This window comes from Pan troglodytes, chromosome 23, assembly GCF_028858775.2.
Source record: "Pan troglodytes isolate AG18354 chromosome 23, NHGRI_mPanTro3-v2.0_pri, whole genome shotgun sequence".
NCBI classification, from domain to species: domain Eukaryota; kingdom Metazoa; phylum Chordata; class Mammalia; order Primates; family Hominidae; genus Pan; species Pan troglodytes.
This window is the reverse complement of record NC_086016.1, coordinates 33,181,496-33,207,945: the sequence shown is the minus strand read 5'-3', so window position 1 is coordinate 33,207,945 and position 26,450 is coordinate 33,181,496. Positions and strand designations below refer to the sequence as shown.

At 51.8% G+C, this 26,450-nt stretch overlaps 1 protein-coding gene across 13 annotated transcripts in view; it reads right to left on the bottom strand.

The window, feature by feature from the left end:
• SMTN (smoothelin) overlaps nucleotides 1–24,849 on the bottom strand; it is a 40,469-nt gene extending 15,620 nt beyond the window's left edge. For 7 of the 13 annotated variants that reach the window (XM_063807773.1, XM_016938986.4, XM_063807769.1 and 4 more), the window contains exons 1-6: nucleotides 7,576–7,764; nucleotides 5,723–5,853; nucleotides 920–1,068; nucleotides 427–520; nucleotides 256–334; nucleotides 64–161 (exon numbers count right to left, since the gene is read on the bottom strand). In XM_063807773.1, the coding sequence (XP_063663843.1) occupies nucleotides 64–161; nucleotides 256–334; nucleotides 427–520; nucleotides 920–1,068; nucleotides 5,723–5,773 (471 nt within the window). In that variant the 5' untranslated portion in view covers nucleotides 5,774–5,853; nucleotides 7,576–7,764. Of the gene's footprint in view, nucleotides 1–63; nucleotides 162–255; nucleotides 335–426; nucleotides 580–919; nucleotides 1,069–5,722; nucleotides 5,854–6,029; nucleotides 6,117–7,575; nucleotides 7,785–8,276; nucleotides 8,582–24,772 lie in introns of those variants that run through there. The other 6 variants (XM_063807770.1, XM_054675795.2, XM_063807772.1 and 3 more) reach the window with 3 other exon arrangements.
• Between the last annotated feature and the right edge of the window lie 1,601 nt (nucleotides 24,850–26,450).

Sequence of the window (26,450 nt, the reverse complement as noted above, 5' to 3'; positions counted from 1 at the left end):
GGCATTCTGTGCTACCGGTATCCATGGGCACAGGACACTGGGCCACTCTCCCACCCTCCTTACCTCACACTGTTCCAGCCTGTGTGCCGCTAGCCCCTTGCTGTCCTCTCTTGAGCCACTGTTGGGACGCCCGCTGTACAACCTCCCAGCCAAGGTGGCAGCTGGAAGGGAAGGAGCAAGTGGCAGGTGAGTGATGGGGAGGTGCTGTGGACAGCAGACAGCAGGGCAGGGGTGGGGCTGGGACAGGCCACATACCCTCAATCTCCTGAGCCCGTACACGGCGGATGGCAGCTCGGATCAGCTTGCGCTCCTCATACTCACCAGCGCTTCGCAACTGTGGGTGAGAGACAGGTCGCGGGTGTTGGGCTGTGGAGTCCAGGTCTTCACCTGCCCTGCCCCCATCCCCTGCCCCAGCCTGGGCCTCACCAGTGCAGTCAATTCCTCCACATCGTTCATGGACTCCAGCTGCCCTGCCAGCCGTGCCAGGGCAGCCCGCTGCTCAGCTTCCCGCTGCTGAGAGCTGCAGAGACATCATGACTGTAACCACCACTGCCATGGCCAGGTCGTGGAGGATGTGGGCTAAGGGTAGGAGCCAGAACAGAGTACCCAGAACCTTGGCAGAAGGGCATGTGGCTGTGCACACCCTCTAACTGCACACTGATACACATATGCCCATGGACGTGGGCACTAATACCACACACTCAGACGTGCTGGCTACATCAGCACGGCCGCGACGCCACAATCAGTACATGCTCCATGCCCACAAACATCTCTGTTTTTCCAGAAGCGTGTGTGGACGTACTGCCATTAGCACATGGAATCCACAGATACACTTGTGCTCACGCCTGCCTGCACGCATGAGCTGAGCCGGGGCTCACACTCACCTTCTCACCCGCATGTTCCACCCCCCGCTACTCACTGCAGCCAGTTCTCCTTGTTGTCCTGCCGCTCGGCACGGAAACGCTTGGATGCCAGGGCCTCCTCCTCGCGCTCCAGCTCCTGCCGCTGCAGTTCCCGGATGGCTGAGCGGATGCGCCGCCGCTCTGCCAGATCTGCTGTGACCTCCAGCTGCAGTGGGTGCAAGAGGCAGGTCATTTTGGCTGCCAGGGGCGGAGGGCTGGCACCAGCTGCCCACGGCTCTGCCTGGGGCACAATGTGTGGCCTGTGTCCACTCCCTGTGTCCCAAGCTCTTCACGTGCCTGCCTGCCCACGCAGGGTCCCGGGGGTAGACCCAGCCCACTGTTTCAGGGATCTTGGGTAGCCCACTTTGCATTGTGGTTCACAGAGCACACAACTGTGAGTGGACAGCCAGAAACTGCCCACTTGTGCCAGGTGCCAAGCCAGGCACTCCTTTCTACAACTCGATTCCTGCCTCTCAGAGCCCAGATCCCCAAAAGCCAGGGAGTTATTGTAGGAGGAGGAGGGAGGCCACCCTGTGGGTCACTAACAGGGTCCCTAGAGGGAAAGGTGACAGCTGAAGTCCACCCTCTGAGCAAGGGAGGCTCCCTGGTCTAGTCACCAAACACCACAGCCCAGCTGGGGGTTGACTGCTTCATCCACAGACGGGGAAACTGAGGACAGGTGCTCAGGAGTCCTGCCTGGCTGAGGGCTATTGTCCCCACTGCACTGGCCTGGACCTAGCTACCATGGAAGAAGCCAGGGTGCAGAGTGGGAGGACCAATCCCCCAGACATATAAGGTGGCTGGCACTAGGGGCCACCCCAGGGCCTTATAGAGGGCATCCCTGGGTGACAGCTGCTTCTACCGGTTCTCAACCCCTCAGTTCCCGGGAAATTGGGGGTGACTGGTCTAACCAGGTTCAGGAAAGAACACCTTCTCTGGAGTGAGTCAGCCAATCCTGTTGCCTCCCCCACACCTCCACCATGTAGAGCCACCTGCTACATACAGATCCTCCGTGGCTCAAGGGAGAGAGGACTGGCCCAGGGTTCCCCTGGAAGATAGTGGCAGAGATAAGCCTCCAGTGTGGGTCTGATAACCAGACGGGAGCCAGTAAAGGCGGGGTGATTTCCTCTGTCCCCACCCCCCAAATCATTCAGGGGTAGGGCCAAAGAACCCTCTATCATCTCCCTTTTTAGCGCCCCCCGTCATTCCTTTCTGCTTAGTGGGAAGGCCAGGTGGCAAGGGTGGGGATGGGATGGAGATAGTTTTCAGCAGGGAGTGTGGGCTGGCCCAACTCAGCCATGAGCCAGCTTGTCCTAGTCTGAAGAGAGCAGGGAGAGTCTTGGGGGAACAGCCCTCCAGGCTCCACATTCCTGAGGAATTATGAGAAGACCCCCTGAAACTCAGGCCAGAGCCCCTAGTTGGTTCCAGCCCTAGTCCAATCCTGGCTGGGTGATCAAGAGCATATCCCTTAAACTCTCTGTGTCTTGGTTTTTTCATTTGCCAGTGGGTGGGGTTGGGAACAGTGACTTGGCCTCTCCTGTACATAGCTGCAGTTGCAATAAACATCACCCCCATACTTGGTTCTAGCCAGTCAGGAGGAGGGAGAGAGACGAGGGGGCAAATGGGAAGGGCAGGATACCCCTAGGCATCAGTAACATTTATGGAGAGTCTGTGAGTCAAACCCTGTGCTGAGCCCCCTACTTGTCCTAAGCCCACAAAAACCCTAGATACTACTGTTATTCCCATTTGACAGATGAGGAGATTGAAGTCCAGGGAGGAGATGTGATTTGCTCATGGTCAAATGACCTGAGCCAGGATTTGAACCAGGTCTCTCTGACTCCAGGGCCTGCCCTAGGCTGAAGATAGCTCTGCTATTGGGGTCTGTGTGTCATGGTGGGGACCTCAGGGATCCTGGCACTGTGTTGGAGACCCCTCTAGCCTGGACTAGAGATGCTCTGAGGCCTAAGGAGGCCTTATAGCAGAGGCGGGGGGAATGAGGCTCACTCCCCAGCCCCCGGTGCTGGCTGTGTCTCAGGCCTAGAGCCTTCTGTGGTACATTTGGAGGCTGGGGGCTGGAGGGGACAGAGGGTCCAGCCCCTTCTGTACAGAGGGTAAAGAGGCCCAGAGGGGCAAGGGCTAGCCTTTTGTCTCCTAGGTCCCCATTCTCAGTGCTCTGGGCTCAGAGATGGGGTCCTTGTCTCTGACAAAAGCCTGATGTAGGAACTTGGCCACCTCTACAGCACAACCCCCGGAGCTTCAGTGTCCCCATCTGGAAAATGGGAGCCTCCCTCTGATCCCCCAAAGTGGGTGGGCAAGGCTGGAGACTGACAACCTCATTCCACTGGTCACCCTCTGGCACGACCCTTCCCTTTGGGCCTGGAGGCAAAGGTTGGACCACAGTGTCTCCTCTGTGTGTCCCTAGTTCCACGCGCCCAGGCCCCACCGCTGTGTAAGGAGGGAGCTGTGGGAGGGAGGGAAGGAAGTACAAAGCGCCATTGTCTACCGAGGGGGAAGGGGAAGGGGATGGGGCGGTTTCCGAAACTGCCCAGTGAAATTCTCCCGGGAGGAAAGAGGGTGCTTCCTCCCCCTGGGGAGCCGGCTCTCCGTGTACTCTCTGCCCTCGCTGTTGGGAACGCCTGGCAGGCCCTGAGGTCTCACTGGGCCTCAGTCTCCCCAACAGCACAACGGAGGGGGATCTCCAGGCTTTCAGTCCCAGCTCCCCCAGTTGCCCATGGGGGTCCCGCCGGCGGTGGAGGGAAGCCTCGCCAGGGGGCGCTGAAGGCCCGCAGGTTCTGCGACCGCCCTCCCTCGCAGGGCACCGCCCTCGCCTCGCCCACCCTGCCTCGCGCTAGGCGCCGAAGGGGTAGCCAGGTAGGAAGACACCCGCTACCGCCTGCTTCAGTGTCCGGATCTAAAGGGAAGAAACCAAGGTCCCCAGGACACCCAGCTGAGTGGCGGAGGTCGAACTCGAACTCGGGACCGAGGCAGAGGGCGTCCCGGCGGGTGGTGGAGGGGCACGCGGCGTGCAAGTCCCCAGGCGTCCCCATTCCTCCCATCCCCGGCCCAATCCTCAAGAATGTGCGGGAGCCGGGGCCGGAAGCGACTGCCCGCGTCCCCAAATCGGCCAGACGCTGGGGCGCAGGGCGGGCGGAGCGGGCCTAGCTTTTCCTTATATGGCCCGGCCCCGCGGGGAGGAGCCCGGCTCGGGACGCCCCCGTTCTTGCCACGAGGCCAGCGGGGGCCGGGCCGGCGCGCGGGGCGCAGTAATGGCGGGCGCCGGGTGCTGGAGGAGCCGCTCCCGGGGTCGGAAAGACTTCGAGAGGCACCGATCCCGAGACCGGGGCAGGTTCTCATCTGTCCTTTCCCAGAGATTCAACCACTGCTCCAGCTTCTCTCCAAAACTCTTTTCCAGCGCCGCCGGAGGCTCGCTTAAGAGAGGGAGGTGGCGGCTGAAGAACCCTGAGCCTGCCTGTGGACACCTTGAGATGAGGATGTGCGGGAACCTGGCCTGGCATTCCCTCTTTTTGGACTGCGCTGCCTCTACGACCCCCACTGGGACTTGGACTTCCTGAGGGAAGGTCGAACTGACTGGCGGGCACCTTTGGAAACCCAACCTCATCCCCTCCAGGCTGCACACATCCTGCGGTGATAGTGGAGAGGCAGACACCCAGAGAGTCTAATGCACTGGTCCGAGAACATACAGGCAGAGTGCCTTGGGGAGGTCATGGCAGCAGCTGGGCACTGCCCAGTGGCAGGGCTACGCTGGTTGGTTCCAGCCTCTGCCTGCGGGGGAAGGTATGAGAGTGGGGTGGGTCACTTGTCTTCTAGGTAAAGTAAATCTTTAATTTACCCCCATGGACAAGGGTCAGGGACTGAGGAGATGGAGCTCCTCTGGCCCCTCCTCCAGGTCAGGCTGCCTGGCCTTGGGGGTTGGGGAAGGAGCCCTGCCCCCTGGGTTGCCCTACGGCCTCTCTGTGCATGGAGGTAGACAGGGCTCTCAGGAAGAGGAACAAGAAAGGGGATGGAGTGGGCTCATCTTTCCTCCACCTGAGATCTGGGTCCATGCCTCATTCTGTCCCCATGCCAACTCTAGGACCTAGAGCTTGTGTGCAAACACATCTCCCTCCCTCCCTTCATTTTACAGGTAGAGGAACTGAGACTCAAGAGTAGAAAAATGAGATGAGAAGCCACAGAATCCACAAGGGCCCACAAAACCTGTCTCTCTCTTATGGCCTCGTCCAGCCTTGACTTTCCCAGGACTCTGGTCCCCCGTGGCCCACTATGGGGTTGGGATTTTGGCACAGCTCCTTCTTAGATGGGTGTCCTTGAGCAGGTGATTTTAACTCTCTTGAGTCGCAGTGCCCAGGCTTTCAGAGCTGCTGTGATTATTCTGTGACATGGTATACCCAGTACCCAGCCTGCCCCCTGCCAGGCCTTGGCATTATTAATCATTGCTGCTACCATTATCACTGGGCCAGCTTCCAGGGGTGGGCATTGCTTGAGCTATTGCTCTGGAGAGGCATATCCAGCCTCCCCACACCTGTGGCTGCATACGGGTGAGTCTACAGCAGTTACTGTTTAAACAGGTGGTGGCTGTGGAGGGTTGGGAGGGACTAGGCTTCAGTACCAGGCATGGACAGGCACATGCCACAAGGGCCTCTGCATCAGCCACATGGAACTGGCCTACCCCTGTTCCCATATCCCCCTCCTCCTGACCTTTCCCCCATCACTTCTTCCTGTCAGCTGAGAGGTACCCTGGATTGACCCTGCCTCTCTGGCTTGGCTTTCCTGTCCCCATAGTGGGTGATGGGGCCACTTACCAGCTTCCGAAGGGCTCCCTCATCCAGCCCAGCTAAGGCCTCGTCCGCCATCTCGCTGGCCCCTAGCTCCGTTGGTTCCTTTCTGGTGAGATCCCCAGTGCCTGTGGCACCTGTCACCAGCTCAGAGAATTCTGCAGGGGACAGACATGAATCAGGCATGCTGGGGCTTCTAGAAACCACAGGCACTTAGGCTCTGTGCCTTACTTTCCCTCTCTAACCTAGGAGCGTCCATTACTGTCCCATCCTATAATGTGGCTCCTGGCTGGAAGCTGCCCTCTGCCCTAGGGTGGTTTGCTGGAAAACTCACCAAACCCAGGGTAGGGGGTCTCTGGTTCCAGCCCTGCCAGCTTGGCCGCCAGTCTGCTGTGTGGCCTGGGATAGACTCTCATCCTGTCTAAACCTCAAAACAGGGAGGGCAGGGACCTGGATTGAGAAGCCAGGGCCTGGCAAGACCCACCCAAGCTGTGCTTACCACCAGGGGGTGCACTCCAGTCTCCAGTTTCCTGCCCCACCCACCCATCCACAGGGCCTACCCAGCCCCCACCCACTCCGCAGGCTCAGCTTCTGGCTGTGGGCTGAACCTGTAGTTCTTGCTGCCACCACCACTGTCATTCCCCCAGGTATAGGAAGGTACACTGTGTCTTCCGATTCTTGGAGCCAGCTCTGCTGTCCAGACCTCCTGAAGCCAGGTGTCCAGGCACCCAGCACCTCCTGCCAATTCATACAGAATTCAATTCCCCACCTGGAAGGGCTTTCAGAAGCTGACCTGCCTAACCCCTGGATTTCAGGCAAACTGAGAAGATTGGAGAGGGCCAAGGATTTGTCACTGAGCAAGGAGGAAGCCAAAGACTTAGAGGGCAGAGAAGGATGTAATCAAAATCTTCGTCATCTCCGGCTTCCGAAGCTCCCTTCCAAAGTGCCCTCAAGGGCCTGGAACACTCTCAGTGACAGAGGCAAGAGCCCCATCTTGCCCCAGTGCTGCCCATCAAAATGGACCCCTAAATCCTGGCCCAGCCTCCCAGCGCAGATCTCTCCTTCCTCCTGTAGCCCCAACTAATGTCTGTCTGGAATTTGAGGGGCCCTGGTCTGGCACACTGTGGATGCTTAGTTAATGTATGGTGACTGACTAATGTGTGGCCCCAGGCCTGCCCCCCACCTCCTGTTGATTCATCTTTCAATCTTCCCTTCCCTCTCTTCAGAACAGTCACTTGGGAAGTCACCCCATACAGTGCATGGGTGGGGGGTGAGGGTTACCGCTCCACACAGTTGGGGTGTGTGGGTCCCAGCCTGTTCAAGTCACCTCTTGTTCCCCCTCCCATCCTGGTAGGCTCAGAGGTGTCAACCTCCCAATCTCTGCCTGTTAGGATCCTTGCCTCTTACCTAGTTACTCTGTCTGGGTTAAACCTCTTCAAGACTGTCCAGTGGTCACCAGCCTTAGGTTCTGCGGACATTCTGATTCCCCCCATGTCTGTTCTTCTATGGGGCAGCTGACCCTAATGCCTAATCTAGGACACCCATGGGACTATAAGAAGATCCCTGCCGCTGCCCTTCTCCAATCTCCCTGTCACACAGTCTGGGGTCGCCGGACATTGTGAGGGGCCTCAGGATTCTGTGGCAGCTTCCCCAGGGTTTCTGCCGCCACAGACTAGCGCCCCTGTGGGGCGTGGAGTCTCTTAGGAATCCGGGGGCGTCTTCCCCCAACAGTCTCATAACTTTATCCCATGGCTTAGACCTCTCGTATGGGTGGCGGCTCCTAGGTCTGGACGTTCCAGAACTCCTGTCTAGACATCCGGGTTCCACCCCCGGACACGTTGGGGCAGCACCAGGATCCCCCCCGAGGTCCGCACACCCACCTCTCAGTCCAGCCCACCCGTCCGGCGCAGGCTCGGCTTAGCTCTTTCGGGACCCGACAGACGGATTAGACACGCGCAGGCGGGAGGTGCAGCGACCCGCTGTCCCAGGCCCGCTCAGCAACCGTCCCCTGGATTCTGCGGAGAGCTGCCTGTCCGGCCGCGCCAGCAGCCCGGCTGGCCCCGCCCTGCCCCGACGCGCCAGCCAACCCTCGATTGGGTACCTCCCACTCTCGTGCCCCATTGGGAAAATTCAATTTGACGGCCTCGCCCCGAGAGAAGGCCCCGCCCCTCGCGGGCCAGGGAGGTCGGAAATTGGGAGTCTTGGGGTCGTCTGCCTCGGTGGCTTTAGCGAGTCGGGTGGGCATCGGCAGGGGGACGCAGGCTCTGCGCCAAGTCGGGGAGGGCGCCCCGAGCCGAGGTAAGTTTCCTGGGGTCGTAGGAGTCTCAGAGCCTTCAGGACAGCCCCTCTCCGCCCTCCTCTTTGTTCCTGAGACCACGTCCCCTCCCTCGACTCCACCCCTTTCTCGCGTCAGTGTTTAAGCTTGGCCGCCGTCCCTAGGCTGCTTTCGGGACACCTGGTCTGAGCCACCTGAGAGCAGAGACTGAGTGACTGGCAGCACCTTGACCCTGTGTTGGAGTGCCGGGACCATCTCAGGTGGAGCAGGATCAATCACACAGCACACCTCCCCCAGCCCACACACCTTTGAACAGACATTGCCTTCTTGTAGCATGCTTCTACCTTCCAAGCCCTGAGAGTCTGCCTTTAGGAGCGCTGGAGTCCTAAATAGGGAATATGGAGTCCAGGCTGTCATTCAGCAAAAGGGGGAAATTGAGGCCCAGAGAGAGCTGACATGTCTAAGACCAAACAAGGAATCAGCCAGGGTACCCAGGAGGTCAGATCCACAAGGCAAAGCTATTCCATCTTCAGTGCCAGAGGCCCTAAAGCCGCCCTTGGGTCTCCATGGAGACTAAAGTGGGTGGAGTTGGGAGGATGGGGTCTGGAGTCCTGTCAAATAAAAACAATAACAAATCATTTATTTTGTACTTGCCATGTACCAGGCATATAATGCCCATAACAAGCATATGAGACCATGGCTATTGCCCCATTTTACAGATGAGGACAACAGCTGATAAGTAGTAAAGCTGTGATTCATACCCAGCACCTTCTGAGTCCAGACCCTGCTTTTAACCACTATAATGTGGGATTCTGGGGAGGTGGTTTCAGCCTGTTAACCCAGAAGAGCCCCGGTTCAGGTCCTCTGTGACACCCCCCAGCCCCCATCTAAGGAAAGGCCCAGTCTCCACACTGAGAGTCTTTTCCATGTGTCATTTCATTTCATCCCCACACCCCTGAGAAGTGGTCCCATTTTACACATCAGAAAACCAAGGCACGGGCCAGGTGTGGTGGCTCATGCTTGTAATCCCAGCACTTTGGGATGCCAAGGCAGGTGGATCACCCAAGGTCAGGAGTTCGAGACCAGCCTGGCCAACATGGCAAAAACCCCGTCTCTACTAAAAATACAAAAATTAGTCGGGCAAGTGGCATGCACCTGTAATCCCAGCTACTTGGGAGGCTGAGGCAATAGAATCACTTGAACCTGGAGGCAGAGGTTGCAGTGAGCCGAGATTGTGCCACTGCACTCCAGCCTAAGCGACAGAGCAAGATTCTGTCTCAAAAAAAGAAAAAAGAAAATCAAGGCACAGAAGAAAGCGACTTGTCAATGCTACACAGCAGGAGAGGCAAACAGAGCTCACTTCGGAGGACATATTTCAAGGTCCTAGGCTTTCTTTACCTGGGCGAGATGCCATGTTATTATCCAGAACGAGGGTCAGGCGCCCTCTAAGACCAATTCTGAATACTTCAAAATTTGCGCGTCCCTTGGGACCTCCCCTTCATGCAGGGCACACCTAGGCCACCTCTGATTTTCAGGGCCTGCCTGAATGGCAGTCACCAGCTCCAATGAATGGCCTGCTTTGTGCTAATGCCCTCCTTTCTCCCTGCCCTACTGTAGGCTAGGAGGAATGGTACAGGTGAGTTCCTCCATGCTTGGATTTACTGTCTGGCACATGCGCTCACTAGCCCTTGGCCCTATGGAAGGGATGTGTGGGTCCTGCCCCTTCAAGCCCTTAGTGCCTGGGTCCACCTCCAGACATACCCGCCTGCCTCTGTCTTCCTCTCTGCAAGGGAGTGGGGGTGATCTAGAGATCAAAGGGCAGTCCGGTACAGTGCTAGGGAAGTTTACAGCTACAGCCGAGGAAAGAGTAAACATCCCGTGACGAGGGCCCCAGCATTTGCTGAACACCTGTTGCATGTCAGACGTGGGGCTCCCACTACTGCCAGGTGACCACTGTGCAAGATAGGTACACTCTGATTCGACAGAGGAAGCTGAAGCTCAGGGAGGTGAAGGCACCTTGGCCTAGTAAAGGCATTCAGACTAAAGTGGAATTCTGCCTGATGCTGAAGCCCCTTCCCTCCACTTTGCTGCCACTAGGATGGGGGAAGCTCTGGAAGACTTCTTAGGGAAGTGGTGTATAAACTGTGTGTCACACTTGTTTTTATTTTATTTTATTTTTTTTGGAGACAGGGTCTTGCTGTGTCCCACAGGCTGGAGTGCAGTCGCATGATCACAGCTTACCATGGCCTCAAACTCCTGGCTCAAGCAATCCTTCCATCTCAGCCTCCCAAGAGGCTAGGACTACAGGCACACACCACCACGCCCAGCTAATTTTTAAAATTCATCCCACATAGAAGAGGGGGAAAGGCATGAAAGGGCATTTGTGGCAGAGGAACAGTGTGAGCAAAGACCAATAGTCTGGGAAAAGGAGGAGGATAGGCTGTGGGCGGAGCAGGAAATGTGGGTGGTTCTCTTTGCCAAGGATTCTGAATGCCAGATGAGCAGGATGAATGTATCTTGTGGGCACCAGAGAGGCCTGGGCCTCAGCCTGCCCCCTGTAAAATGAGGTGATTAGACTGGTCTGCTTCAGGCCTTCCTAGGGCAAGGGGCTGTCACAGAAAGGGTCTACTCTAGGTTCTTCCAGGTTCAACCCTGGAAAGGCAGAATGGGAAGTGGCTGGAGCAGCTCAGAGGCTAGGGGTAATATTTTGCTCCAGAGCCCAAGTCTGAGAATGACTATTTTACCAAGCTGTCTGTGTTGCATCCCTAAGTCACCCTGGCTAACCCTCCACCCAGTCAGGGTCCTTCAGAGAAAGCCCAGGCCTTGGGTCAGGAGGCAAGAAGGGTGATGGGTGTCTTACCCCTGGCTCCACCCTAGGTAAGGGTTGGCCCTCTTGGAGCTTCAACTTGCTCATATGCACAATGGAGGAGCTGTGCCTTGGGCTCTCTAAGCCTCTCTCCCCAGGACAGCACTGTCATTCTGGAGACGGGAACAGCATTAGCAAAGGAACGGAAGTAGGATTGTGAGGACCTTGTTGGGCAACAGACAGGCAGGTGAGGCTGGAGAATGGAGCCCCTAGAGGTGGATGGTTCTTGTTGGGGTTGGCTGGATCCAAGGGGTATGACCTTCCTCCTTATGTGCAGAACTGGATGCGCCCTAGGTCATGGCCAGCAGCCCTCGGAGTGGGACTGAGGACCTGCTGGGAAACCAGTTTGGCAAGGCCATCATCTCCAGGATGTCATCCAGCCGCTGTGTTCTCTGGGCAACAGTGCCAGGCAAACTTCTGGCCCTGCAGGAGGAGAAGGGGCCTCAGATGCCCACTGGGCAGCAATGAATTCAAGGAGACCCAGCCTCACAGACAAAGGAGAGGCAAGGGGCTGGAACAGGAAGGAGAGAGTTCTGGATGTGCCAGCCTGGACCTCTTTAGACTTCTGGGAGTCCCTGATGCCTGGGCGCAGGGAGTGGGGGTCTAGGCTCATGGTGGGACACTATGTAATTGCTACCTGATGGGTTGGACACTGGCTCCTGATCATGCTTATACTACATGTGTGGCAATTTTGTTACCACTATGACCTTCACAGCTTGAGTCCTGTGAGGTAGGACCACCATTATACAGATAAGGAGACAGGCTTAGAATCCTCGTTCTTTAGTTGTTTTTTTTGTTTTGTTTTGTTTTGTTTTGTTTTTGAGACAGAGTCTCACTCTGTCGCCCAGGCTGGAGTGGAGTGGCACAACCATGGCTCACTGCAGCCTTGACCTCCCAGGCTCACAGTGGGACTACAGACACGTGCCACCATGCCCGGCTAATTTTTTTATTTTTTGTAGAGACAAGGGTCTCCCTATGTTGCCGGGGCTAGTCTCGAACTCCTGGGTTCAAGAAATCCGCCTGCCTTGACCTTCCAAAGTGCTAGGATTACAGGCGTGAGCCACTGCGCCCGGCCAGAACATTTGTTCTTAATCACCATATTCTACCATCCACCATTTGGAAGCTCCACTTGGATGACGCCTGAGCACTGGGGAGACCTGGGCCTCAGTCTGCCCATCTGTAAAATGAGGGGGTTTGACTCGCCTCCTTCAGGCCCTCCTAGGGCAAAAAACTGTAACAAGAAGGGTCTGGATTCTTCCAGGTTCAGCTCTGGACTGGCAGAGTAGGGAGTATCTGGAGCAGCTCAGGGGCTGAGGGTATTTTGGCTCCAGAGTCCAGTCCGAGAATGAATATTTTACCAACCTGTCAGTGTGGGATCCCAGCAAACCCTTCTCTCTACTTCTGAACATAGCACCTGAATCTTGGCATCACAGAGTCCTAGATATCCACCTTATGGTTCAAATAGGTAACTGAGTCCCAGAGAGGACAAGGGACAGGCTTCAGGTAGTGTAGCAAATCAGGAGCAGAGCCATTCTGCATCCCAGATTCTCAACCTCTCAAAACTTCGTTTCCTCCTCAGGGCCTGGCACACTTAAGCATGAAATAACTGACACATATTGAGTGCCTATGGCATACCATGCACTCATGTAACCATCACCACAGCCCTATAAAGCAGATGCTAATGTTCTGTCCCTTTTATGGGCAAAGAAACTGAGGCTCAGAGAGGGGAAGTCATTTGTCCAAGTTGACACTGCATGTTGGTGGTAGCGAAGGGATTTGAACCCAGGTATATAGGCCCTTCCCCCTCAGCAGATCCAGTAAGCCTCACTGGAGGCATGAAGACCTGTAGACAGCGGGGTGGATGGCTCCTTTGCCGGTTCTGAAGGCGCGCAGTGTCCAATTCAGAGTTTCCACGCAGGCCTGGCCTCTCTGGGGCAGGCAGAAAAGTGCTGAGGCTGCAGAAGGGCTCTGAATCTTCCCAGAGGAGGCGGCCACGGTGGGAGGGAGTGCTCTGCACCAACCTCAGAGCCAAGTGTAGACGTGGCGGCTGGACCAGCTGCAAGCAAGGGAAGGCAGGCAGGGTGGGGCCCAAACCCAAACCCAGCCTCCAAGCCGTGTTCCCAGCCTTCCGCCAGCCAGGCCCTGCCCTACCCGCCCTTCTCGATCCCCATCTGGATTTGAGATGAGGACGCCGGGCCTAATAATAGCCAAATGGCACAGAGGCAGTGCCTGGAGCCACTGCCAGTTGGGGCCTGGGGTCCCCCATGGTCTCATATTGGCCTCCAACAGGGTTCAGAACTTTAAAAGTACTGCATTCCAGCCTGGGCGACAGAGCGAGGCCTTGTTTCATAAACAAAAACAAAACAAAACAAAAACCCTTTAAAATAGCAACTGCTTATGAAGTTTATAATATGTGCTGGGCACTGGGCTAAAGCTTAGCCCACAGTAACTTACTTATTCCTCACCCTACCCCCACTGGCTAAGACTATTCCTTTTTTTTTTTTTAAGACAGAGTCTCGCTCTGTCACCCAGACTAGAGTGCAGTGGCGCAATCTCGGCTCACTGCAACCCCTGCCTCCCGGCTTCAAGTGATTCTCCTGCCTCAGCCTCCCAAGTAGCTGGGATTACAAGGGCCCGTCACCATGCCTGGCTAATTTTTGTATTTTCAGTAGAGACGGGGTTTTGACATGTTGGCCAGGCTGGTCTTGAACTCCTGAACTGAGGTGATCCACCTGCCTCGGCCTCCCAAAATGCTGGGATTACAGGCATGAGCCACTGCGCCTGGCCGGGCTAAGACTATTCTTAGCCCTTTTGATGGATGGAACACTGCCCCTGATGATAACAGGAACTTGGCAGCCTTCAATTGCTGAGCATGCACACTGTCCCTCCTTGGCACTCTGCTAAGCACTTTCTTTGTGTTTTCCCATTGATTCCCCATGGCATTATGAGACAGATGCTAATTTCTTTAGACGAAGAAAAAAAATGAGGCCCAGAGAGAAAAGTGACTTGCCCAAGGTCACACAGCTATAATGGACAGAGTCGAGACTCAAACCTAGGACTTTCTAACTGTAGAGAGGCTAAGACCTTAGCTTCTGGAAACAGACAAACTTGAGTATGGTGGGGACATCACTGCTCCCTAGCTATGCAGCCTTGGCAAGTCACATCACCTGCCTGAGCCTCTTGTTTTCTCCTCTGTAAATTGGGGGTTTGGTTGAGATAATACTAACACTCCCTGACAGCTATTAAGCCCACCTTGGGTGTAATAAAATAGGTAATTTACAGCACACGTTTCCATGGTGCATTCCCTCAGTCAATTCTCACAATAGCCCCCAACGTTAGGACTCCTCTCTTCCAGCACCTGTTTTTTTTTGTTTTTGTTTTTGTTTTTTTTTTGAGACAGTTTCACTCTTGTCGCCCAGGCTGGAGTGCAATGGCACAATCTCAGCTCACTGCAACCTCCGCTTCCTGGGTTCAAGCGATTCTCTTGCCTCAGCCTCCCGAGTAGCGAGTAGCTAGGATTACTGGTGTGCGCCACCACGCCTGGCTAAGTTATATATTTTTAGTAGAGACAGGATTTCACCATGTTGTCCAGGCTAGTCTTGAACTCCTGACCTCAGGTGATCCGCCCTTCTTGGCCTCCCAAAGTGCTGGGATTACAGGTGTGAGCCACCATGCCCAGCCCCAGCACCTGTTTTATAGAAGGGAAATGTCAGTCTCAGAGAGGGGAAGGCATTTGCCCAAAATCAATAGCAAGTGAGTCAGGACTTAAGCCCAGGGCTGTGATTCTAGAGGCTGAGCTCTTTTTTATTTTTTAAGATAGGATCTCTGTCACCCAAGCTGGAGTGCAGTGGTGCGATCATGGCACACTACAGCCTTGACCTGTCTGGGCTCAGGTGATCCTCTCACCTCAGCCTCCCGAGTAGCTGGGACTACAGGCACTCACCACCACACCTGACTAATTTTTATAGAGATGGAGTTTCCCCATGTTGTCCAGGCTGGTCTCAAACTCCTGGTTTCAAGTAATCCGTCCACCTCAGCCTCCCAAAGTGCTGGAATTACACAGGTGTGAGCCACCATGCCCAGGCAGGCATGTGACTATTTTTGGCCAATAGAATATACGGAAGTGGCATTGCCAGTTCGAAGCCTGGGTGTTAAGAGATTGGGCCTTAAGAGATTCCACTCATTCTCTTGGAACTCTCGCAGCTGTTATGTGAACAAGCTTGGGCTATCCTGCCTAAGAGACCACTGGAACAGGGACTAGTTATCCTAGCTGAAGCTGTCCTAGTCAGTCACCAGCTAATCCAATAGCTGACCACAGATACATGAGTAAGCCCAACTGAGACCAGAAAAATCTTTAGCTGAGCCCAGGCTAAAGTGCCAATCCATGAAATCTTGAGCTAAAACAACGGTTGCTGTTTTAAGGCACTAAGTTTTGGGGTGGTTTGTTATGTAGCATTGTTGTGGCAATTGATAACTGATACACAGTTTTATTCAGTGTAATTAATGCTGACTGCTGTAACAAACCAAATATCTCAGTGGTTTAACCCAATCAGAGTTTATTTCTCACCCCTGCAAAGTCTGATATAGGTTGGGGCTCTCCTAGGGAGCTCTTTTCCAAGCAGTGACCTTGCCCCCCAATCCTGCCTCCACCCCAGGCTTTCCCTGGAATCTATTCCTGAATCCTCTGCATGTGGAAAGGGAATCAGAAAATCAAAGGAGGCACATCCACACTTAACTGCCTTTGCGCAGGGGTCACGTATAATTTCATTGGCCTTTATATAGTCACGTGACTCTACTAACTGCAGGAAAAATGAGAACATGACCTTCCTGTGTGTCCAGGAAAAGGAAACAGGTTACAGAACACAAAGCATTGCTTCCGTTACATTCCTCCTGTTGTGGGGCTGGCGTGCATGCGTGCATGCGTGCGTGCGTGTGTGTGTGTGTGTCTGTGTCTGTATGTGTGGTGGGAGTTGGAGGGGCGTGTGTGTTAAGCAGAGAATTAACATCTATAAAGAATCAACAGTGGTGCATGCCTGTAATCCCACTACTCTGGGAAGCTGAGGCAGGAGGATCGCTTGAGCTCAGGAGGTTGAGGCTACACTGAACCGAGATCATGCCATTGCACTCTAGCCTGGGTGACAGAGCAAGACCCTGTCTCAAAAAAAAAAAAAAAAAGAGAGAGAGAGAATCAACTTCAGCACCTACCATGTGTTAGCTTAAATAAGGGACAAGTTATAGGTAAAGAATTTGAGGCTCAGCTTAACTGGTCCTGGTGCCGCACGCCTGTAGTCCCGGCTACTGGAGGCTGAAGTGGGAGGATCACTTGAGCCTAGGAGGTTGAGGCTGCAGTAAGCAGAGATTGCCCACTGCATTCCAGCCTGGGTGACAGAGTAAGACCTTGTCTTAAAAAAAAGAAAAAGAGGCTGGGCACAGTGGCTCATGCCTGTAATCCCAGCACTCTGGGGGGCTGAGGCGGGCAGATCACCAGAGGTCAGGAGTTCGAGACTAGCCTGGCCAAGATGGTGAAACCCTGTCTGTACTAAAAATACAAAAATTAGCCAGGCGTGGTGGCGGGCACCTGTAATCCCAGCTACTTGGGAGGCTGAGGCAGGAAAATGGTTTGAACCCGGAAGGCGGATGTTGCAGTGAACTGAGATCGTGCATTGCCCTCTAGCCTGGGTGACAAGAGGGAAATTCCATCTCAAAAAAAGAAAAAGAAAAAAAGAATCTGAGACTCAGAAAGGTTGAGGAACTTGCCCCAAATCATACAGCAAGCCATTTTGCGGTAGTGAAGGGCTCAGGGAGATCTGGAGTTGGACAGATCTAGGTGCAAATCCCAACTCTGTCAATTCTTTACTGTGTGACATTTGGCAAGTTACTTAATTTCTCTAGGCCTCAGTTTCCTCATCCACAAAATGGGGAGCTAATACTTCCAACCTTATAAGGTTGGGAGTGATCATTCACGGAGCTTGCATGGGATGGGGATCCTGGTACATGGGACTTACATAATGAATGTCAGCCACATAGGCAGAAATGACGCTATCTCTGATCTTACCCTGCCAGGGTCCATGAATTTGGCCAAGGGGATTTATTATGTTTTGGACAAATCCTATCCCTTCCCTCTATCTCTTGTGGTGTAAATGGTTTTATTTACTTCATTAAGAGATGGCAATATGGCTAAGTGTGGTGGCTTATGCCTGTAATCCCAGCACTTTGGGGGGCTGAGGTGGGAGGATCGCTTGAGTCCAGGAGTTCGAGACCAGCCTGGGCAACATGGCAAAACCCCATCTCTACAAAAAATACAAAAATGAGCTGGGTGTGGTGGCAAGCACCTATAGTCCCAGCCACTTGGAAGGCTGAGATGGGAGAATCCCTTGAGCCTGGAAGGTGGAGGTTGCAGTGAGCTGAGATCATGCCACTGCACTCCAGATTGGGTATCAGAGTGAAACTCTGCCTCCAAAAAAAAAAAAAAAAGAGAGAGAGAGAAAGAGAGAGCTAGAACTATTTCCCCAGTTGAATTTTTTTAAATTAATTAAGTTTTTAATTTTTTGAGACAGGGTCTCACTCTGTCTCTCAGGCTGGAGTGCAATGGCGTGATCGCAGCTCACTGCAGCCTCGACCTCCTGGGCTCAAGCGATCCTCCCACGTCAACCGGTGCATGCCACTATGCCCAGCTAATTTTATGTATTTTATTTTTTGTAGAGATCAGGTCTCACTTTGTTGCCCAGCTGGTCTCAAACTCCTGGGCTCAAGCAATCCTCCTGCCTCAGCCTCCCGAAGTGCTAGGATTACAGGTGTGAGCCATGATGCCCGCTCCAGCTGAATATTTGTTACTGAACAAACCTTCATAAGCACAAAGCCCCTGAACACCTATGGCTGCTGACAGATGCCTGAAATGCCTCCATTATTGCTTTTTTTTTTTTTTTTTTGAGACAGGGTCTAGCTCTATTGCACAGATAGGAGTGCAGTGGCGCAATCATGGCTCACTGAAGCCTTGAACTCCTGGGCGCAAGCAATCCTCCTGCCTCAGCCACCAAAGTAGCTGGGACTACAGGCACACACCACCATGTCTGGCTAATTTTCTTATTTTTTGTACAGATGGGATCTTGCTGTGTTGCCCAGACTGGTCTGGAACTCCTGGCCTCAGCAATACTCCTGCCTTGCCTCCCAAAGTATTGGGATTACAGGAGTGAGCCACTGCACTCAGGCTTAAACCGTCTTTTTTTCTTTTTTTTTTTTTTTTGAGACAGAGTTTCACTCTGTCGCCCAGGTTGGAGTGCAATGGCGTGATCTCAGCTCACTGCAACCTCTGCTTCCTGGGTTCAAGCAATCCTCCTGCCTCAGCCTCCCAAGTAGCTGGGATTACAGGCTCCTGCCACCACACCCGGTTAATTTTTGTATTTTTAGTAGAGACGGGGTTTCACGATGTTGGCCAGGCTGGTCTTGAACCCCTGACCTCAAGTGATCCGCCCACCTGGGCCTCCCAAAGTGCTGGGATTACAGGCATGAGCCATCGTGCCCAGCTGGCTTAAATAATTTTTAAAGTTTTGTTTTGAACAGGTAGTTCTGGGAGGTCAGAGGAGTTATCTCTCAGGAGATAATTATGCTCAAGTCTGGAAGATAAGAAATTGTTGAACAAAAAACTAAGTTGGTCTCGACGTGGGGGTGGGGGTGTTCCAGGCAAGGGGAACAGACTACACAAATGTCCCAAGGCAGGAACAATCTCCAGAAACTGTTGGAAGACCAATGTGACTGAAGTATGAAGGGTAAGGGAGAAGTGGGGTTTGGATGAGGAGAGGGGAAAAGGGGCCAGACTGAAAGGTCCCTGTGGGTCCCTTCATAATTTGCAGGGCCTGGTGCAAAATGAAAAAAAGGAGCTCCTTGTTCAAAAATTATTAAGTATTTCAAGATAGTGACAGCAGAGCATTACACTGACCCTTCATTACATGAAGCTGGCCCTGCCCATGGACCATAGTAAGAAGAAAGGACTTTCATGTGAGGGCTGCAGGGAGCCATGGAAGGTTTTTGAGCTAGAGGTGATCAGATCTGATTTGCATAAGCTTTAGTTGCTGTCCTCACTACCCCACACCTGGATGATGTGTATCTCTGCACAGGTGGCCTGCTTCACTTTCCTCTTCAACATGTCACTCCCCTGCTCAAGAACCTGGGGTGGTTCCTACTTCCTATTAGACCCAGCCCAGATTCCCTATCCAGACACCTAGAGGCCCTTCAAAATCTTCCCTTACTGGATTTAGTTAATCTAATGTCAACAAAGGCTGTGTGCTGAATCCCAGAGAGATGATGAATCAACCCAAGTTCACACAGCAATTATAGGAGAGCAAGTCAGGGCTGGAACCCAGGTTTCCTGAGGTCGGCCCACCCAGCCCTGAGCGAGGGTGCAGTCCTATGAAGTGTTTTGTGTCCCCCATCCTAGCACAGAGCCATGCACACAGTAGGTGCTCAATCTGTGCCTGTGGCCGTGAGTTCGTTCCTCTTAGGGCACATCTCTGCCAGGGCATGGGTGTCCCAGAATCCAGGATGCAGTTAGCATCCTTCCTGACTCCTTCTCTCCCTCGTCCCTACCTCTAGGCATTCACCAAGCCCCACCACACCCAGGCCAGCTGGCCAGGTCCTGCCCATAGACATGTTGTTTGGCCTGTGCAGTGTTTTAAAGCTTTTCGAATTCATCGTTCTAACATTTTAAAAAATCTGGAAACTTCACATGGCAATCCACATCTTGTGTCTCTTTGCAAAGTCTCAAGCCTGGGTCTGGGTTCCTTTGGGGAGGCAGTTCTCTCCAACCTCTGAGCTTGGGGTGGGTGGGGTGGGGAGCGGTCGCTCTATTCCCCAGCGGGGCGCCTGAATTTGGGACTTTGAAGCGAGAGCGCCCTAATTACCACCAACGACCAATAAGGATCCTGGAAGCTGATTCAATCAGACATATAATAACCCCTCCTTCTGGAGTGGGGCCAGGTGGGGGCAAACCCCGCCTCCGGTCTCTAACAACAGGGAGTAGGAGGGGTGTTTTGCCCTAAACCTTACAACTAGCCCCAACCTGATGTTTGACTTCTGAATCGCTTAGGGCTTCATAGATGAAATGAATGCCCCTGAGAGAGGCCATGCTGCTTCCTCTCCCCTGGCCTCTGCCTTTGCTTTCTTCTCCCCCGGGACTGTGCTCTTCAACCACATCTTCACTCTGGCTGGCTCCAGATTACCATTCAGATCTTAACTCACACATCACCTCCTTAGAAAGGTCTTCCCAGAGCACGTATCTGAAGCTCCCCAAAATTACTCTGTACTGTAATTACTCCCCATCACAGCACTGACGATCGGAAATGATTAATTTTTTTGTTGTTTGTCTCCTGCTAGACTGTGAGCTCTGAGAAGCCAGGGACTTGGGTTTGTCTCGCTCAACACGGTCCCCAAGACCTAGAAAGGATCTGGCGTCAACGAAGGGGCTCAACACACATGTGTGGAACAAATGAACCACTGGATTCACAAAACACCTTTCCCTGAAGGATGCATGTGACCCCTGGGTCAGCCAGCCAGCATGGGTGGGAGCCAGTAAGGAGGCAGCCAATTTGCAATTAGGGAGCAATTAATAACTACCTAATTGGTACAAAAGACAGCTGAGGGGCTGGGAGGAGAACAAGGGAATAAAGCTCAGAAAGGAGCCTCAGGTCTTCCTTGGAAAATACTGGGAGCGGGCAATGAGGAATCCCCGGGGTAACATTTGAAAACCTCTTCTGTTATTGGAGATTCAAATGATCAGAAGCCCCCCTAAAAGGAGTTGGTCCCTTTAAAACATTTTTTTTTTGAGATGGAGTTTCACTCTTGTCACCCAGGCTAGAGTGCAATGGCGCGGTCTTGGCTCACTGCAACCTCCGCCTCCCAGGTTCAACTGATTCTCCTGCCTCAGCCTCCCGAGTAGCTGGGATTACAGGTGTCCACCACCACGCCCGGCTAAATTTTGTATTTTTAGTAGAGATGGGGTTTCACCATATTGGCCCGTTGGTCTCAAACTCCTGACTTCAGGTGATCCACCCGCCTCAGCCTCCCAAACTGCTGGGATTACAAATGTGAGCCACCGTGCCCAGCCAAAACATTTTTTAATGGTTTGTAGAGATGAGATTTCGCTATGCCCAGGCTGGTCTTGAACTCTTGGACTCAAGGGATCTGCCCACCTTGGCCTCCCAAAGTGCTGGGATTATAGGCATGAGCCACCGAGCCCAGCCAGTACTTGGTCCTTTAAGAAGCAGGTGTGGGCCGGGTGCGGTGGCTCACGCCTGTAATCCCAGCACTTCAGGAGGCTGAGGCGGGCGGATCACAAGGTCAGGAGATCGAGACCATCCCGGCTAACATGGTGAAACCCTGTCTCTACTAAAAATACAAAAAAAAAAAATTAACTGGGCATGGTGGCAGGCGCCTGTAGTCCCAGCTACTCAGGAGGCTGAGGCAGGAGAATGGCGTGAACCCGGGAGGCAGAGCTTGCAGTGAGCCAAGATCGTGCCACTGCACTCCAGCCTGGGCAACAGAGCGAGACTCGTCTCAAAAAAAAAAAAAAAAAAAAAAAGAAGCAGGTGTGCCGGGCATGGTGGCTCATGCCTGTAATCCCAGCACTTTGGGAGGCCTAAGGGGGAAGGATCATGAGGTCAAGAGATCAAGATCATCCTGACCAACATGGTGAAACCCCATCTCTACTAAAAATACAAAAGTTAGCTGGGTGTGGTGGCACGCACCTGTAGTCCCAGCTACTCAGGAGGCTGAGGCAGGAGAATTGCTTGAACCTGGGAGGCAGAGATTGCAGCGAGCCAAGATCATGCCACTGCACTCCAGCCTGGCGACAGAGCAAGACTCCGTGTCAAAAAAAAAAAAAAAAACACCTTTCTGGTCATGGTGGTGTGTGCCTGTAGTCCCAGCTACTCAAGAGGCTGAAGTAGGAAGATTGTTTTAGCCCAGGAGTTTAAGCTTGCAGTGAGTCATGATCACACCACTGCACTCCAGCCTGGGCAACAGAGACAGACTCTGTCTCTAAATAAATAAGTAAATCCTGCCTTAGATTGAAATTGCAGGCCAGGTGTGGTGGCTCACACCTGTATTCCCAGCACTTTGGCAGGACGAGGTGGGTGGATTGATTGAGCTTAGGAGTTCGAGAGCGGCCTCGGCAACATGGCAAAACTCTGTCTTTACAAAAAAATACAAAAGTTAGCCAGGCATGGTGGCGTACACCTGTAGTCCCAGCTACTCAGGAAACTGAGCTGGGAGGATCACTTGAGCCTAAGAGGTTGAGGCTGCAGTGAGCTGTGATTGTGCCACTGCACTCCAGCCTGGGCAACAGAGTGAGACCCTGTCTCAAAAAATAAAATAAAATAAAACAAAATAAAATAAAATTACTGTTGGATTAATTAGGAGGTTTGATATGGAGTAAGTCATCCTTTCATGTTTTGAAGTAACTTTAAAGTGTGTCCACTTAGTAAGACACAAGTATCCATTTGGGCTTCTTCAATATTCTATGGGGTTTGGCTGGGCACGGTGGCTCACGCCTGTAATCCCAGCACTTTGGGAGGCCCAGGAGGGCGGATCACTTGAAGCCAGGAGTTCGACACCAGCATGGTAACACAGTGAAACCCCATCTCTACTAAAGATACAAAAATTAGCCAGGTGTGGTGGTGCATCACTGTAGTCCCAGCTACTTGGGAGGCTGAGGCACAAGAATTGCTTGAATCTGGGAGGTAGAGGTTGCGTGAGCCAAGATCGTGCAACTGTACTCCAGCCTGGGCGACAGAGCGAGACTCTGTCTCAAAAAAATAAATAAATAAATAAAATATTCTATGGGGTTCAAGAGTTTCCTTTTTAGGGCCAAAGCATTATTATTGGAGGAAGGCAATCCCTACTTCTCCCACTTATTTCTGCCATAGGAGGAAGGTTCTCCTGCCCAACACCCACAGGCCCAGGCACCTGGAGGCAACTCTAAAAACAGCAGGAGACTACTGAAGGAAATTGTCCATCTCTATGAGGCGCTCCTTGTGTCTCCAAAATTTATTAAATGACATCACAGTAAGGCTTGGCAAATAGGATAAGGGAGTTAGACCAGGGAGGACAGACAGAAGTCTGCAGGCCTGAACACAGGCAGGAAGGAAAAGGGAAATGCAAACAGGAGAGGTGAGGCCAGAGCTGAGCACTGCAGAAGGAGAATGAACAACCCTAGTTTGTATTACAGAACACGTTCACAAGTACGGTCTGCCTTTATCCTCAGCAGTTCTTACTGGTAAGATATAATGATATCCATTTTATAGATAAGGATCCTAAAGCCCAGCAAGGTCATGGATCTACACATAACTGAACCACACATCTTAGATCAGTGCTTTTTCTGCTTGGCACACCCCACAGGGACTGGCACATAATGGGTAAAGAGTTGACATTTACTGAAGAAAAGTAGATGGCATGCATTTGACAGCACTTTAAAAAAAAAAATGTAGGCCAGGCGCGGTGGCTCACGTCTGTAATCCCAACACTTTGGGAGGCCGAGGTGGGCGAATCACCTGAGGTCAGGAGTTTGAGACCAGCCTGGCCAACATGGTGAAACCACGTCTCTACTAAAAAATACAAAAATTAGCCAGGCGTGGTGGTGGGCACCTGTAATCCCAGCTACTCGGAAGGCTGAGGCAGGAGAATCGCTTGAACCCAAGAGGCAGAGGTTGCAGTGAGCCGAAATGGCGCCACTGCACTCCACCCTGGGTGACAGAAGGAGATTTCATTTCAAAAAAACAAACAAACATACCGTAAATGTCAAGAAATTTACATTTTTGCATGGTCTTATTATCTCCCCACAAGATAATTACTAATTACAAAAGGACACTTATTATAAAATTATAAAAGAGAAACCCAGCAGATAACCTCTTTAACCACATGATCAGTGTTAACATGCCCAGTAATAAGTCATATCAACAGAAAGTAGCCCCTGATCTGATGCACTAAGAAGGGCATAACGTTACTTCTGTGATATTCTTGCCAAAAGTGCATAAGCTCAATCTAATCACCAAAAAAAAATCAGACATTCAAATTGAGGGATATTCTATAAAATGACTGAACAGTACGTGTCAGGGTCATTTGAGAAAAAAAGCGAGAGGCTGAGGAGCTGTCATAGATTAGAGAAGACTAAGAAGACATTACAACTAAATGCAATGTTGGACCTTGGATTAGATCAAAAGGAAAACAGCTAAAATTCAAATAAGGTATGTAGGTTACTGTACCAGCGTTAATTTCCTGGTTCTGATAATTGTACTAAGGTGAGGTAAAATGTTCCTATCAGGGAAAGCTAGGTGAAGGTGTAGGAAATGAAGAGTTTAGGATAACTCTGAACTATTTTTGTAACATTTCTGTAAGTCTAAAATTATTTCAAAATTAAACACCAAAATAACTATAAAATATAATTTATATATGAATTATATCTAAATTTTGAAAACTATAGATAGGTGTGGTGGTGTGCACCTGTAGTCCCAGCTACTCTGGAGGCTGGGGCTGGAGGGCCGCTTGAGCCCAGGAGTTAAGGCTGCAATGAGCTATGATTGCACTGCACTCCAGTCTGGGAGGGAGAGCGAGACACCATCTGTAAAAATAAAAAACCTATGAAATCTTGACAAAGTGAGACATTCATATTTAATTTTTTCGGATGCTATCTTCTCCATTACCAGGGATCATCTTTCTTTTCTAATGTGAGGTGGCATTTAGAATCTCTGTACGTTCCAGATGATTCTCGGCTTCAAGGCCCAGCTCGAATGCCACCTCTTCCAAGAAGCTCTGACTGATCACCACAGCTGCACAGCTAGAAATTGTGTCTTCATCCCCTAAATGCCCATGACATTTTTTGTGCACATCTATTAGGGCATTTATCATCTCCATAGTGGGTATCTATGGTATTCTCTTCCCAGCTCACCTGCCCAGTTCTGCTTCTTCCTCTTCTGACTCCAACCATGCCGTTCTCATGGGAGCTGCCATGTTGTTACAGACCCCACAGCTGATTGGTCCAGAGATAGACATCTGACCCAGCTGGGCCAATCAGACACCTTCCCTGTTTTTGTGGCAGTTGCTTTCTTTTTTCTTTCTCACTGAAACTGAGTTAAGTTTAACCTAAAGCTTCTTCCTTACCTGTTGTATATTAATTTGGGTCTAAAGGTTTCTCCATACATTGTGAACTGTAATCTAATTAGGTATGTAAACAGACCGTAAGGTACTCTTGTAACAAGTGGCTAGGTCTCATCCAGTCACAGCTGCTGAGTTTCAGCCAATTGCAGGCCGACCACAGTTCAAACAGTGTACCAATAATGCCAACCGTAACCAATCTAGCTGTTTCTGTACCCCACTTCTGTTTTCTGTATGTAACTTTCCTTTTTCTGTCCATAAATGTAATCTGACCCTGTGGCAGTCTCTGAGTTGCTGTGAACCTATCCGGGTTCTGCAAGGCTCTGGATTTGTGAATTGCTCTTTCTGCAGTTACACTTTGTTAAATTTAATTTGCCTAAAGTGCCCCCCACTCCACCGCCAATTAGAGGTAGGGACTCGCTATGTTGCCCAGACTGGACTCAAACTCCTGGGCTCAAGCGATCCTCCCACCTCAGCCTCCCAAGTAGCTGGGACTACAGGCTCGTGCCACCGTACCTAGTTCAGAGTTTTTCTGGTAACATTAGCCACCATGTTCTCTGCCACATGGAGGAACCCTGTCTGTAACTAGAGTGAGAAGACAGCTAAGGCAGAGAGAGAAGCAGAGACACAGAATGAGGAGAGAGAGAGAGAAGAGAGAGAGAGAGCGCATGCAAATGGGCTGATTCCATGTGTTCTTGAAGTTTTCTGTCCTTGCCAAGAGTGGTTGTTTGGTTGATCCCTAGTCACTACATAACCCTCAGAATCCAAAAAATCTTCTGGTAAAACCCTCTTCCAATAAAACTTTTTTTTTTAATTAAGGTAATTAGAAGAGTTTTATGTGGCTCTCATCCCAAGTTGCAATGAGCTACTCTGAGTTATTTGCATACATGTTTTCTCTCTCCTACTCATCTGAGGGTTGCCAAATGCCCATCTTAGATACAGTTCTCACTGGCCCAAGGCTAGTGAGAAAACTAGGACAACATAGTGAGTCACTTACATAGGTAATTTTTAAAATTGCCAAATTCTGGGATTAGTCCTTGTTATTGAATTTTATGAGATGATGGTAACAGCAGAAAGTAGCAATTTATTTTTCCTTTTAATATTCTTTGACAAATAACAAGATGTTGGCGATTGTGTACCCCAGTTTAGGAAAAAACTTTACTGGGACATGAAATCCCAGTGAAGTGCTGGCCAGGTAATGATTTCTCTGGGTGGGGCCCCCTCTTGGCTCTCAGCAGAGAGCCTTGTAAATGAGTGAGATGAGCTAATGGTTGTAGGGAGCTGTTCTGGTCTCCTGTGTCTTGTAGGAATATGATCTGATTTAGAACAGTCACAGCTTATTCATTCCCCCAGTTCTTTTACGATTTTTCAAGGAGGCTTACTTTTTATTTTTATTTTTTTACTTATTTGCAAAATACCCTATTAGTCCTGCAGGGCCCTTCCTTTCAAATTGATCTCATGTTGATTTTCTC